Raw genomic sequence first — 13,930 nt, 5'->3', positions numbered from 1 at the left:
GCAAGAGCACTTGCCGGCAAAGCATTCCGACAAGGTTTCTTCTGGCCGACAACCCTCCAGGATGCAACTGCACAAGTAACCAAGTGTGAAGCATGCCAGTTCCATTCCAAGCAGATACACCAACCAGCTCAAGCTCTCTAGACGATCCCTTTATCCTGGCCATTTTCGGTTTGGGGGCTCGACATCCTCGGCCCCTTCCCCCGAGCTGTCGAGGGCTTTGAGTTCTTGTACGTCGCCATCGACAAGTTCACAAAGTGGTCGGAAGTGGAACCAGTGAGAAAGGTGACAGCACAGTCAGCAGTCAAGTTCTTCAGGTCGATTGTTTGCCGTTTCGGGATCCCTAACAGGATCATCACCGACAACGGCACACAATTTACGAGCCGCACCTTCATGCAGTACGTCCAAGATCTTGGCGCCAAGGTCTGCTTCGCTTCTGTTGCTCATCCGAGAAGCAACGATCAAGCGGAGAGGGCAAATGCTGAAGTGCTGCGAGGCCTCAAGACCAGAACTTTCGACAGGCTGCACAAGTGCGGAAGAAACTGGATCGAGGAGCTGCCGGTGGTTCTTTGGTCGATCAGGACGACGCCAAATCGAGCCACTGGCCAGACACCCTTCGCTCTAGTCTACGGAGCAGAGGCAGTTCTCCCCACGGAACTCGTTTACGGGTCACCTCGAGTGCTCGCTTATGATGAGCTCGAGCAAGAGCAGTTGTGCCAAGATGACGCGCTGCTCCTTGAGGAAGACCGTCTTCAGGCTGCTATGCGAGCCGCTCGCTACCAGCAAGCTTTGCGTCGCTATCATAGCCGCAAAGTTAAAGCCAGGAGCTTCGAGGAAGGCGACCTTGTTCTTCGGCGTGTTCAGTCCGCCAAGAATTCCAACAAGTTGACGCCGAAGTGGGAAGGCCCTTATCGGGTGAAACGAGTCACTAGGCCCGGCGCTGTCCCCCTTGAGACCGAAGATGGCATTCCGGTGAGCAACTCCTGGAACATAGAACATCTTCGTAAGTTTTACCCGTAGGGCGCGGTTGCCGGAAGCTTTTCCGGCAACCACCTTTTGTACAAGTCTTGCCGCTGTTGCATGTAATCCTTTGTACAAAGCCGGGCGCAGACCCCGTGCACCAGTAAAGTTCATGTGCCCCGCACATCTTGTCAGTTTTTTTATGCTATGATCCTTTTTCGCATATGTTATCTGACACTTTGTGCAGCACCAGACCCCGGTAAGCGATAAGGAGCCCAAGGCTCCATATCATTACTTTATTTCTCTGTTTATTTCTCAAAAGAAGGAAGGTTCCCTCGCCCACAAGGTTTACAGGGGGGGAAAGGAGAAGATAATGGTGTGGACCAGGCTGTTCAAGAAAGTTTCTCCTTGCCGGGAAGCAGATGACAGAAAAGCTAAGTTGCTAAAAGTTTGAGCAATCAGTTTTTTAAGTTTTTCAGTTATTTTCCTTGAACGACCGTGCTTTGTATGGAAAACCTGTGCGCGGAGGAACCAACTCGTAGCTAGCTGCGTCCTTACTTTGTTTTGAGTCCGCTCAACAACTTAAGTGAGCTGCAACTAGTTGCGACAAGGTTGCTTGTCGGTAGCGACCCCGCCAGCAGGCTGCTGAAGTTCCGCACTCGGCGCTCGCGGCAAGGGTGCCTGCACCGGCAAGTTTCCCTAGAAAGCGTAGGGCACAACCATACAAAGCCAAGAGTCGAGTAAAGGAAGTAACACAGCAATTTTTTGGCTAAGATAGAGTTATATTACAAAAATAACTTGTCGCACCTCTAATAAAGTGTTCCCATGACATGACTGGCAGCGACAAGAAAAGAAGAAAACGGACGGCCTAATCTACGCGATCGCCGTCAACCCTTTTGACCTCGTTCACCCTGTCCACAATGGGTGCGACGAGGGCCTTAAGTGCGTCAAGATCAGCGTCCGCCGGCAGCCTCTTGAGGACGTTGGTGAGGTTGAGGCCCGGATTGCGGAAGGCCACCTTCACCAGCACCTTCTCCGGAACTCCGGCACAAATCGAGCGTGACTCGTCGGCCAACTGCTTTAGGATCCGTTCCCGGAGTTGCTGGAGCGCCGCCGCCACGCCCTTGAAGAACAGAGTGAGCTTGGCGCTGGGTTGGAAGTTCTCGTTGGAGGAGTACCCGAAGCCTTCCACCCCCAATTGCGCCAGCTCCTCTTCGATGACTGCAGCAATGTTCACGAGGCCCTCCGTCCAGAGCGCTACAGTATCTCTGAGAAGATTCTGGGTTTCGGCGGCCCTCGCTAGCAGCGCCTCGTTGGCCTTGATGTCCTTCTTCAAGTCCGCCTCCCGTTTCTTGGCGCCGTCCAACGTCTCCGTCAGGGTGGCCAGCTTTAGCTCCAGATCAGCATTGGAATTCTTGGCGGCGCACAGCTCTTTGCCCTTCTCGGAGAGTTGGCCCTGCAGCTCACCGTGGGCAAGGGCGTCCTTCTCGCGCTCCCGCTTGAGCGCGGCAAGCTCTTCGCCACCCACCTTCAGATCAGCCTCCAGCTGCGCCACCTTTACTTCCAATTCCTTCTTGGCGGTCTTGGCAGCCGCAGCCGCATCCTTTGCCTCTTGGAGCGACCCGCCAAGTGCCAGTTCACGCGCGGCAAGCTCCTCCTCGTGGCTGTCGAGGTTCACTTTTCGCTGAGCCAGCTCGCCTTCTCGCGCGTGCAGGTTCTCGCCGGTGAGTTGCTGCTGCTCTTCAGCTTCGGCCTTCTCGACGTGGAAGGCCTTCCGCTCTTCAGCAAGCTGTTCCCGCTCCTCCGCCAAGGCCCGGAGAGCTTCCTGGCGAAAACCCCGGAGCTCCTCCGCGCGCTTCTCTATATCCACGCTCGCTTTCGCGACGAGCGCATCCCAGGACTCCAACTTGACTTGGCGGGCGCGATAGAGCGCCAGCAGCCTCCGCAGCAGCCGCTCCTCCTCGGGCTCGTCATTGCTGCTTCCCGGCGCGTCAATGATCGACAACCCGGCGGAGGCAAGCACCTCCCCATCCAAAACTTCTCCTTCCACCGGCGCCCTGGAGCTTGACGCCCAAGGGAGCTTGATAAAGATGCCCTCGCCAGCCTTCAGATAGGCGCCGGGCTGGGGCTCCTCGGAGCCTGACGCTGCGGCAGCGGCGGAGGGATCGGCGGTCGGTGCAGCGCCTGACGCTCCTGCGGCCTCAGGGCCGTCAGTGCGATCGCCAGATCCCCCGCCAGCTTCCTCGGCGGCAGCCTTGGCGGCCTCTTCACCGGCAGGCACATCGGCACCAGCTCCATCTTCGGCGGCCGCGGCATCATCAGTGTTGCCGCGCGCGTCCTCTCCGCCGCCCGCCTCGGTCTCCATCGGATCCGCGGAGGGTGGACCTGACGACAGGAGAAGAATGAGAAGTCAAACAAGCACTCAAGAAGAAAAATCAGCAGAAGAACACAAAGAAAGTTTCGGGCAGGAAGGATTACCTGTGCTGGGATCCGCTGTCATAAGCTCCACCACCGGCGGATCGTTAGCGCTCTCCCTTGCCGGAGGCTCCTCCCTTACCGGAGAACGCTCCCTTGCCGGGGAGTCCGCCCTTGGCGGCGTAGTCGAAGCAGACGACGAGTCGGAGGAGATCATCACGCCCTCCTGATGAAGCTGTTCTGCTCCTGCACAAACAAACCAGTGATCAGATGTCAACAAAGGAAAAGAGCAACCACACGCACCCAGAAGCAGAAAGTAAACCATATGCTTACGCTGGGGGCTGCGCTGGGGGCTGCTCTGCGAAGTGATGGCCGGATCCGGCAAGGTGGTCTCGGGCGTGCCTCCTGTCGTTGCAGTGGGCTCGTCCTCGATGACCACCACCTGAGCCTTGGCCCTCTTCGCCGCCCTCTGGGCCAGAGTCCTGAAAAGGGAGAGTCCAGGGTGGGTCAGATCAGATGCAAGACAGGAATGGCAAGTTGAAGAATTACAAGAACAACAAGGGAATCTTGCTCTTCTTCCTCTTCCTCGTCGGAGCTGAGCGCGGAGAGGTCGAAGTTCGGCCCACCTCCGGCGCGACGAGGTGGAGGGGTGGGATCCCTTGGCCGCTTGGCGGGGACTGCGGCGCCAGCCCGAGATGACCCCGCCCCAGTTGCCACTGCGGCGGGAGGCACACCCGCGGCAACCGTACTTGCCGCGGCGGAGCGCGTCGCGCGGCGCTGCGGCTGTTGATCAGCTTGCCGCCCTGCTGCGTCCCCGATCCTGCGGAGGCGCCTTCTTGGCTGCACTGGGGGCTGCGTTCCGGGCCCTGTTCCCGGCAAGCTCCCCGGAGATGGCGGGCCGCTCGCATCCTCGGCGGGCTCACTCAACTCGGCGTCGGGCGCGGCAAGCTCTTCTTCGTCTTCGGGCCACTCCCCCTCAGCAAGACTCATCGCCGATGCCGCGTCCGCTTCCTCCACCGTGAACCCAAATTCACCCGCGGCTGCGGCTGCCGCCGCCTCTTCCGCCCTGGTGGCGATGCGTTCCATCTCTTGATCGGTGGTGTCGCGGGTGAGGAGCTTCTTGTCGTCAGCATTGACTGCTACTTCCACTAGGCTGTCGAAGAACTGCTGCACAACGTCTCCGGCAGGCTCTTGCCAAGTTGGAGCGATCCCGTGCGAATCACACAACGGCATCATGGCGCAGATGCGGTCGCGCGAGGAGTTGTTGCACAGAGGAACGACGCCTGCCGGCAACCTGAACCACTCGGGATGCTATGGGTCGTGCTTGAGTATCTCCTTGAGTATCCCGTCCAACTCTATGACGGTGAAATTGAAGTTGAGGCCTGGGCGCAACCTCATGATATCTGCCGGGCCTCCAAATTCCCAGGCGGGTCTCCCCCTCGCCTGCAGAGGGGCGATGCGCCGGCGAAGGAAATCTGCGCCGACAGCTCCTACAGTCAGCCCGGCAAGCCTGAGACGCAAGATCCGAGTGGTGGCGATCTTCAGCTTGTCGTCGTCCACGGACAGAGCGCTCCAGTCATTGCCACGCACTGCTGGGGCTTGGCGCAGGGCGGTGAACGGCTGTGGGCTCTCTTCTACAACCCAGCACCAATCTGCTCTCCACTCGTCCCACTTGCTGCGGAGCTCCCCCTCCAGATAGGTCTCCTTCTTGCCGGCCCGCGAGATCCAGGCGATCCCGCCGGCAAGAGGTTCCCCTCTCTCGACACGAGGCATAAAGAAGTGGCGGAAGAGAGCTACGTTGGGGTGGACTCCGACAAAGTTTTCGCATAGATGGGCGAAAACTGCCATGGTCAGAACGGCGTTGGGGGTGAAGTCAAGGAGGTGGAGTCCATAGGTGTTCATGACGTCGCAAAAGAAATCAGAGAATGGCGGGCAGAGCCCGCAGTAGAAGAACACGGCGAAGAAAGGATATCCGCCAACTGGAGCTGCTTGCAAGGTGACGGCGGAGAGTACCTTCGTGCGCGGATGCGCCCGCGTCTCCGTCGACCAGAAGAGATAGTACCACTCCCTCAGCTCCTTCGCGGAGAGCTCGGGGGGGAAAGTGGCCCGCTCCTTCCGCAGCGCCTCAAGCCGCTGCGCTTCGGTCGACTTCACAGCTTTCGCGGCCGCGGCCTTCGTGGCCTTCCCCTTTCCGGGCTTCGGAGGCATGGCGGAGGCGGTGGGGGAGATCGACGGCGCTGGTGGTGGCAGCAGCGACGGGGGCGGAGCGCTGCCCTCTTTCAACTCTGCAAGCGGAGGAGGGCGGCGGAGATTTCTGGGATTGCAGCAGCGAAGGGCGGAGGTGGGGGAAATGCCCCTGTTTCCCCTGCTTATAAAGAGGGACGGGGCGGACATTTCAGCCTTCCAAATAAACAACCTCCCACGATCTCTCCCACGACTCCGCGATTGACGCGTGCAGTTACGGGGGGCGCGGTGGATGCGGAGTTAGATTCGGCATAACCCAGGCTCCACGCGTGCCCGTGCCCTGTTTTGGGCCTGGCCCAACAGCGCTCGGCACCGTGTATGGCCCAGGCCCAGGGGCTCCTGTCGGTGTACTAGAGTAGGGGTACCCTAGTATCCCGAACTTGTGCACGGGCAGTTGCAGCGCCGCGCGGCAAGGCTTGCCGGACGACCGCCAGAGTCCTCCGTGGGTTCCTTTGGAGCCATTCAAGAACAAAGCATTCAAGATGAAGAGACAAGGCCCCGGCAAGAGGAGCTTGCCGGGAAGAGACAAGGCCCCGGCAAGAGGAGCTTGCCGGGAAGGCCAACCATGGCACTTCAAGAAACTTGCCGCGATGCACCGCACGTCCCGGCAAGGTCCGGTGAGCGACAAGCTTCTGGACTCGACAAGACGACGACCCCGACAAGGTACTCGCCGGGGGCCCGCTGCCCCTCTGTACCCACGCTCCAGCGCACCCACCCGCGTGTCGCCATGAGGCTTCCTCAGGGGCGTGTGGCGGGAGCCTGTGCAGCCAGGGGTACGCGGTGGCAAGCGGAGATGAAGAGAAGGCCATCGTGGCAAACGGTGGCGCTCCTAACGGTCACTTTTTGCACTGTTTAGGCAACTCAGACGGGCATTCAATGACCTTGTCCCCTGCCGTTAGAGTTAGGTAGGGTGCACTGTGTCCACAGTAGCGGTAGCTGCACCTACCGCATCCTTTTCCATTTTTACCCTTCTAGTCTACGTTGCCACCTGTCGGTGACCCCTTGAAAGTATAAAAGGAGGCCCAAGAGCAACGTAGAAGGGGTTCGGCTCATTCGAAACATCAGGAACACTATCACGCTCGGTCTGGCAGCGTCCATCGCTCCGGAGCAAGAATTCAATACACACAAACAAGCAGCAGTAGGGTTTTACGCATCCGTGCGGCCCGAAGCTGGGTAAAACTGCTCGCGTGTACTGCCTCGATCCGCTCTTTGTGCGGCCTCCGCCCCCCTCCGAACCGAAAGGGGCCCGGTCCCCGTAGGTGTTGGTGGGTCAGTTTCCCCGACACTCTGCCTCCGACCACAACCCAATGCCTTCGTGGCGCCGGCCCCACTCCAAGACAGCCGCCAGTTGTTGTCATTGCTGGAATCAAGCTCTATCGATGTCGCCGCCGCCTCACTGATCGCATCTTCGTCCCTCGATCCCCTCTGTCGACTGTCAGCCATATCGAAGCCCCGACGACCACTAGCATCTTGAGCATTGTCTGAACGTCGCCGGCCGACCATGACACCTCCTCCATCCTTCAAGTATTCGTTGGATTGCCTAGGTGAGTTTGTTTGTGCTTTTTCATCTCGTTTTCTTGATGACATTGAATTGAACCTAGTAATTCTAGTGTAGATAGAAAGGTTGAGGGAGATGATCTTCGACGACACTTCAGCGGCAGAGGAGGAGGAAGAAGATGATGACCTTGAAGTCATTGCCATGATCTTCAATGCGGATTTTCGGCGACGCATACTAGGATCACAATTCGTTTGCTGGCACATCACCCGAGTAGACCGGATGGCCATACCTAGATTATAAGATATTACTTCAAACCCAAAGCAACCTACCCACATAAGTTTTTACACCGACAATTTTGGATGCATACAAGTCTCTTCCTCACCATTGAAAAAGATGTGGAGAAGCATGATGATTGGTTTAAGTTAAAGGAGGAGTGCATCAAGGGAGATAAGTGCAAGCCCACTGAGGAAATGTATCACAATTGTTCTTGTGCTTGCGTATCGGTGTTCGGGAGACACCATTGACGACTATGTCCACATCGGGGAGGATGTAATCTTGGAGTCCGTTTGAAGGTACACACGTTTCATGATTGAGATCTTTGAGACAGAGTACTGAGGACACCCACCGATGAAGACACCGAGAGGATATTGTGATTTAGTGAAAAACAAGGTTGGCCTGGGATGTTTGGATCAATTGATTGCACGCATTGGACATGAAAGAATTATCGTGCGGGATGGAAAGGTCGGTACAAAGGCCACTGCAAAGATCCATCAATCATTCCTGAGGTTGTTGCATTAGAGGATCTATGGATTTGACATTCATTCTTTGGATTGGCTGGATCTCATAATAACCCGAATGTGCGTTCGAGATCACTATTGTTCTCAAGGCTTGTTGCTAGAGATGCTCCTCCTTACAACTATGTTATCAATGGCCACGAGTTGACGATGGGTTACTAACTTGCAGATGTCATCTATCCTCCATGGGCTTTCTTTGTCAAGATAATCTAGCATCCTCAAGGGAACAAGAGAGCTCGGTTTGCAATGTGTCAAGAGTCGACAAGGAATGATGTGGAGAGAGCTTCCAGTGTGTTTAAGCGCTTTGGCATTATTCAGGGCCTGCCGAGTATTAGACCCCCAAGGTCCTACGACAAATAATAACATGTTGCATCATCTTGCAAAACAAGATCATTGAAGTTGAGAGAGGCGTGCCAAAGAACTTTCGGTACATCTCCAATGGTAACCATGTTCAGCCGGAGCACGATGCAAACATGATACAAAGATTCCTCGCAGTGCATCGAAGCATCGAGAACGGAGAAGTTCATACCCAGCTCCAAGATTATCTTGTTGAGTACGAGTGGCTACTCCACAACACTTCATAGTTGTGCTTTTATCATGCTCTTTACTTCATTTGAACCCTTCCGTGTGTTTGACTTTGAATAATTTGGTTTGTAAACTTTGAATTTGTAATACCGTGAATTGTGTGAACCTTAATTATTACGATTTAGGGTTAATTGGATAAATGCCACTTGAATTCTGGCGTTTCCGAGAAATGCCACTGCAATTTCCAAACTTTGAAAAATGCAACTGTAAATTTTGTAAACTTTGAAAAACGCCAGTCCTAACTTTGAAAAATGCCACTGGAAATTGCATTCTCCAAAGTTTGAAAATTGCAGTGGCGTTTCTTGGAATCGCCAGAATTCGAGTGACATTTATTCAATATTTACCCTTGGATTTAATATGTGTGCAAATATGTAGTTGAAATGTAGTATGTAAACTAAAACTAGGAAATTTTGTGGAAAAGAATTAGGGAGTTAAGTTTAGGGGGTTGACTAGGTACCACTTTTATTTAGCGGACTAAATATAATGAGTTAAAGGATAAGAGGGCGTTTGAGACGCTAACTTATAAGGGATCAGTTAGAAATGCTCTAAGGCTCTACTAAACACGTGACACAAACCACTACATGTAATTTTTATTATTTTGTCCCCACAAAAGGTAGAATTTCATTACTTTCGTAGTGTTGCTTAAATTCCATATTTTTCAAGAACAAGTGTTGTGAAAATACTAACTAATGTCCTATTAAATTTTGTGACCACATGTCTTGCTTCTAGACATCATTATACTTTGGTTCTGGTGAACATACATTGCATTTTTTTAGCAAAGATGGACATATTTTGCAAGGAAGTAAATGGTTTTTTAGGGGCACAACCAAGTAAAGAGTGTGCTCACGCCCACATACTGGATGCCAAATCACAACTGGCCCATGGAAAATCGAACAATAGTACTCAGCCCACAAGAAATAAGCCCACAAAAAAACGAACAATAGCGCTCAGCCCACGAACTAAGAAGCAAAGACTCTCGGCATGTTGGTACACGGCTAACTTTGCCACAACTAATCTTATGCAAATTCTGGCCACCCCAAAAAGTGGTGAACAAAATAACCACCACAAACGTGGCATAATTTGGCAAAAGACTGTAATTATGACATGTGGACTATGTAGCTAAAAAACTATGGCAAGCAACAAATATTGCAATGAACCAAACACATGACTAAGTTGTTGTGGCATGACTAAGCTTAGGCGTGACAACATTAGGCTACCAAACATGACTAACTCTGTTAACGAGTTAACAACAAGAATAGAAAAATTAAAAATTGGACTGACGGCTAATTAATACTCCCTTCATCCCATAATATATGAGTTTTTTTACACTAGTGATATAAGAGCGTTTTTTACAACCAACGAAAAACGGTGCGGCAAGACGCATGTATGCTCGTAGCACTTGACCAAGCCGGAATTCCAGAGTTATGATGAACGTATCTGACCGAGACATGTGCTGCTATATTTTTAAAAATCACAAGCGTTAAAGTCTAAAATCGACGAGGCAAATATCTATGTGGAAGAACACTGTGTCTAGTTTACCATCTGTCACAAATTATATTTATTAGTACTCCCTCCGTTCCTAAATATAAGTCTTTGTAGAGATTCCACTATAAACCGCATACATACAGATACATTTTAAGTTTAGATTTATTCATTTTGCTTCGTATGTAGTCCACCTAGTGAAATCTCTATAAAAGACTTATATTTAAGAACGGAGGGAATACTATATATGCACGAATAGCATAATAGTCATAGAAAATTTTGATGGCATACATGAGCAATCCATACATAGAAACATCCGCAAGTTTTAGATAAGGAAGCTTTTATTAAGCTCTGATCATTACATCAGGACGATACAATCATGCTGAGATCAGTTTCGGCCTCTGCATATAACCATAATGCATAGTACAACCCATAAACATCCGAGGTGAAAGTAAACCAATACGTGTACATGCACTCGAGCAAACATCAAATTAAAGCTAGTACTCCCTCTGTTTTTAAATATAAGTCTTTTAAAAGATTCCACTATAGACTACATACGGAGCAGCAGTGAACCTATACTCTAAAAGACGTCCATATTCATTTGAATGTAGTTTCTATAGTGGAATGTCTAAAAAGACTTATATTTAGGAATGAAGGGACTAACATTCATGGCCCGAAATAGAGGTGATCCAGAAGCTTGGGCTCAGGGATAGCGTGGAGGTGGTGCATGCGAGACACGGATATGCCAAACTTCTCCTCCATGCTCAGCTCCTCAGCCGCCACGCCATCGGGGAGTCTCCACGCATAGCCGTGCAGTAAGTTTGCCAGCACCAGCTGAACCATCTTGAGCCCGAGGCCGTGGGCTGGGCACATCCTGCGACCAGCACCAAAAGGTAGCAGTTCCAGGTCGTGGCCCTTGACATCCACCTTGCTCCCAAGGAACCGCTCCGGCTGAAATTCCCCGGCCGTCTCCCCCCACACAGTCGGGTCCCGGCCGATAGCCCAGACGTTGACGAGCACGCGTGTGCCCACCGGGATCTCATAGCCTGCTACGGACGTGTGCTCACGAGACACCCGCGGTATCAGAAGGGGTACCACAGGGTGGAGCCGCATGGTCTCCTTCACGACGGCTTCTAGGTACGGGAGGCTGGAGATGTCACCCTCGGCGACTAGGCGGTCGCGGCCGACCACACGGTCCAGCTCCTCGGTGACCTTCGCGAGGACGCGGGGCTTCCTCAGGAGCTCGGACATGGCCCACTCCACGGTCACGGCCGAGGTGTCCGTGGCGCCGGCGATGACCTCCTGCATGGGTGCAAGTTGTATTGGTATGATATTTTATAGGAGGAAGAAAAGCAAGTTCAAATAATTATACTGTGAGCTTCAAAAAAAATTATATTGTGCGACTTTAACTAACGAATGATACCTACCGGTAGATCTGGCACCGAGATTCCACTCAGCATCAAGATCCATGCATTGATTTAAGGCATAAGGGCGTCTTCACAGTGGACCCTAAAACCACCCGCACGATCCGAAAGTGTTTTGTCTTCCACAATGGCGGAGCTTGAGAAAAATTCAAGAGGGGGCCATTAGTCAAAAGGAACCAAGTTAATAGGGAAGGAGGGGCTAATTTGTAGTTTAAACACTAATTAGGCTCATTATGTAGCTTGTTCTTCAATGGATGCAAAAAATAAGGGGGGGGGGGGCATGGCCCCTGTTGGTCTCCACTAAGCTCCGCCACTGGTCATCCAACACGGGCCTAGAGGTCCGGGTAGCAGCCACGTAGGGCTTCGACACATCCATCTCATCCAAAACCCTACCCAAAACCCCTCCCGGATCCCGTGCCTCCATCATTCCATCTTTCTCTGCATCTGTTTTCACTCTTGCCGCCGCCGCTCCACCACCCTAGCCGCCCCGCCCTATCCTTCCCAGAACTCCGTGACTCCGTCACCTCCACCGCAATACCTGGACGCGACATCACTTTCCCTTCGCCGCTGGTCCACACCTCTACTTCGTCCGCCGCACAAGTACCATCCGCCCCACTGTAGTCACCGTGTCCAGCAAGTGTTCAGTAAAGTGTTTGTGCTAATTTTTTTGCCATTTGTTTTTTGAAGCAATGGAATTGTATATGGAGTACATATACGAGCACTATGTTGAGTTATCCGACTAGAAGGACTACACTGATGAGACGATGATGATGTAGGCGGTTCTTGCACACGCGAAACTAGTGGCAGAGCATGTCTCAATTTCAATGGATCGATCAAGGGTCATCGAGTGCTCAAACACAACAGGGCGCTCGACCATTTGACACTGACGGATGACTACTTTGCCCCTGATGTTCTATTTGCTGACAATTTTTGTCAGCGCTTTCGGATGCGAAAAAAATATCTTCTATCGTCTTTACCATGGCGTCCGGTCCTTTGATGACTACTTTATCTTGAAGAAGGATGTCGTACGAAGCTCTCCGCTTACCAGAAGTGCACGACACTGCGGATCCTTGCATATGGCACGGCAGCTGATTCATGAGACGAATACCTACATACGTCTGAAAGCACATGCGGAGATGCCATGGTAAGATTGCTACTATCGTGGTCTCTGTGTTTAGATCTTAGTACCTGAGAGAACTAACCATCGCAGACACCTAAATGGTCTTGGAAAAGTTACAAGCAAGAGTGTGGCCAGGTTTACTCAGATCTCTTGAATGCATGCACTGGAGATGAAAGAACTGCTCAAAAGTTCTACAAGGCCAATATCATGGTCATGTTAACAAGACCACCATCATTCTTGAAGCAGTTGCATCAAAAGATCTTTGGATTTTACATGTTTCTTTGGCAATGCCCGGTTCTCATAATAAAATCAATATGCTGCAGCGATCACCATTGTTTGCTAGGCTAACTAAAGGAAAAACTCATCCTTGCCATTTTACTGTCAATGGGCATGAATACAACATGTCCTATTATCTGGTCGACGGTATATATTCTCCATGGGCTATCTTTGTCAAGACCATCTCTAGCTAGTTGGTTAAAAAATGTCTCACTTTGCCCAGAAATAAGAAGTAGCTAGAAAGGATGTTGAGAAGGCATTTGGAGTTCTGCAGGCTTGTTTTGCAGTTGTTCGTGGACCTACTAAACAATGGGATCCGTAGACCTTGTGGGAGGTGATGGCATGTGTGTAAGCATGCATAACATGATCGTAGAGGATGAGGGTGAAGATGTTGTTGCATGTTTGGAATCTGAGAACATGGGTGAGCCTATTGAACTTTTAGAGCAGAATCCGACCACATTTGATGAGATTGTTAAAATGCATAAACAAATTTGACATCGAGCAATTCATGACCACCTAAAGGAAGATTTGATTGAGCATATGTGGGCGGTTATAGCGGACAACTAGTAATATGTGCTAGTTAGATTCAAGTTTGAACTACTATAATTTGAATATTTTCTTGGATTGTAATATTTAAATTAGAACTGTTGTTGCATTTGAATATATTAACAATTCTGAGCTAAACTAAAACTAGATATGCGACTTCTTTGAGCGTGCAGACTGGAAAAAAAATTGCGGGCGGATATATACAGCTAGCTTTGCATGACCGACTCTCGCATTAGTGTTCGGGAACTGATCCCCTGTCCACAAACGGATGCGGTAAGCTTCATGTGGGCCAACCTGGGCCATGCCCCCCAAGCTCACAATAGAACAGTCCTATATAACTTTGTACAGTATTAGGCCTATTTTCCACACAAAAATCAGCTGAAAATAATTATGTTCGCCCCCCTCAAGCCCATGTCCCCCTTGTTTTGGCTCAAGCTCTGCCACTGGGTGTCCGGTTTGGATGTCAACGTTGGAGATGTCCTAAAAGAGTGCAACATTTTGTTCCATGGGCAGATTTTGTCAGGATGTCACGGACAGCACGAGAGTGGAGAGATGGGTGGGTGGTTGCATGCACATATGGCTCTCTCTC

General features: G+C 51.6%; 1 protein-coding gene across 1 annotated transcript in view; it reads right to left on the bottom strand.

Annotated features, from left to right (window-relative positions):
• Positions 1 to 10,290: 10,290 nt before the first annotated feature.
• The window catches only part of LOC119366397 (trimethyltridecatetraene synthase-like), a 10,263-nt gene continuing 6,623 nt past the window's right edge, over positions 10,291 to 13,930 (bottom strand). The window contains exon 2 of the mRNA XM_037632128.1: positions 10,291 to 11,277. Within this exon, the coding sequence (XP_037488025.1) occupies positions 10,642 to 11,277 (636 nt within the window). The 3' untranslated portion in view covers positions 10,291 to 10,641. The remainder of the gene's footprint in view (positions 11,278 to 13,930) is intronic.

Source organism: Triticum dicoccoides, chromosome 2B (assembly GCF_002162155.2).
Source record: "Triticum dicoccoides isolate Atlit2015 ecotype Zavitan chromosome 2B, WEW_v2.0, whole genome shotgun sequence".
Lineage (NCBI taxonomy): Eukaryota > Viridiplantae > Streptophyta > Magnoliopsida > Poales > Poaceae > Triticum > Triticum dicoccoides.
Note: the sequence above shows the minus strand (reverse complement) of the source record. Positions and strands in the feature narration are given on the sequence as shown.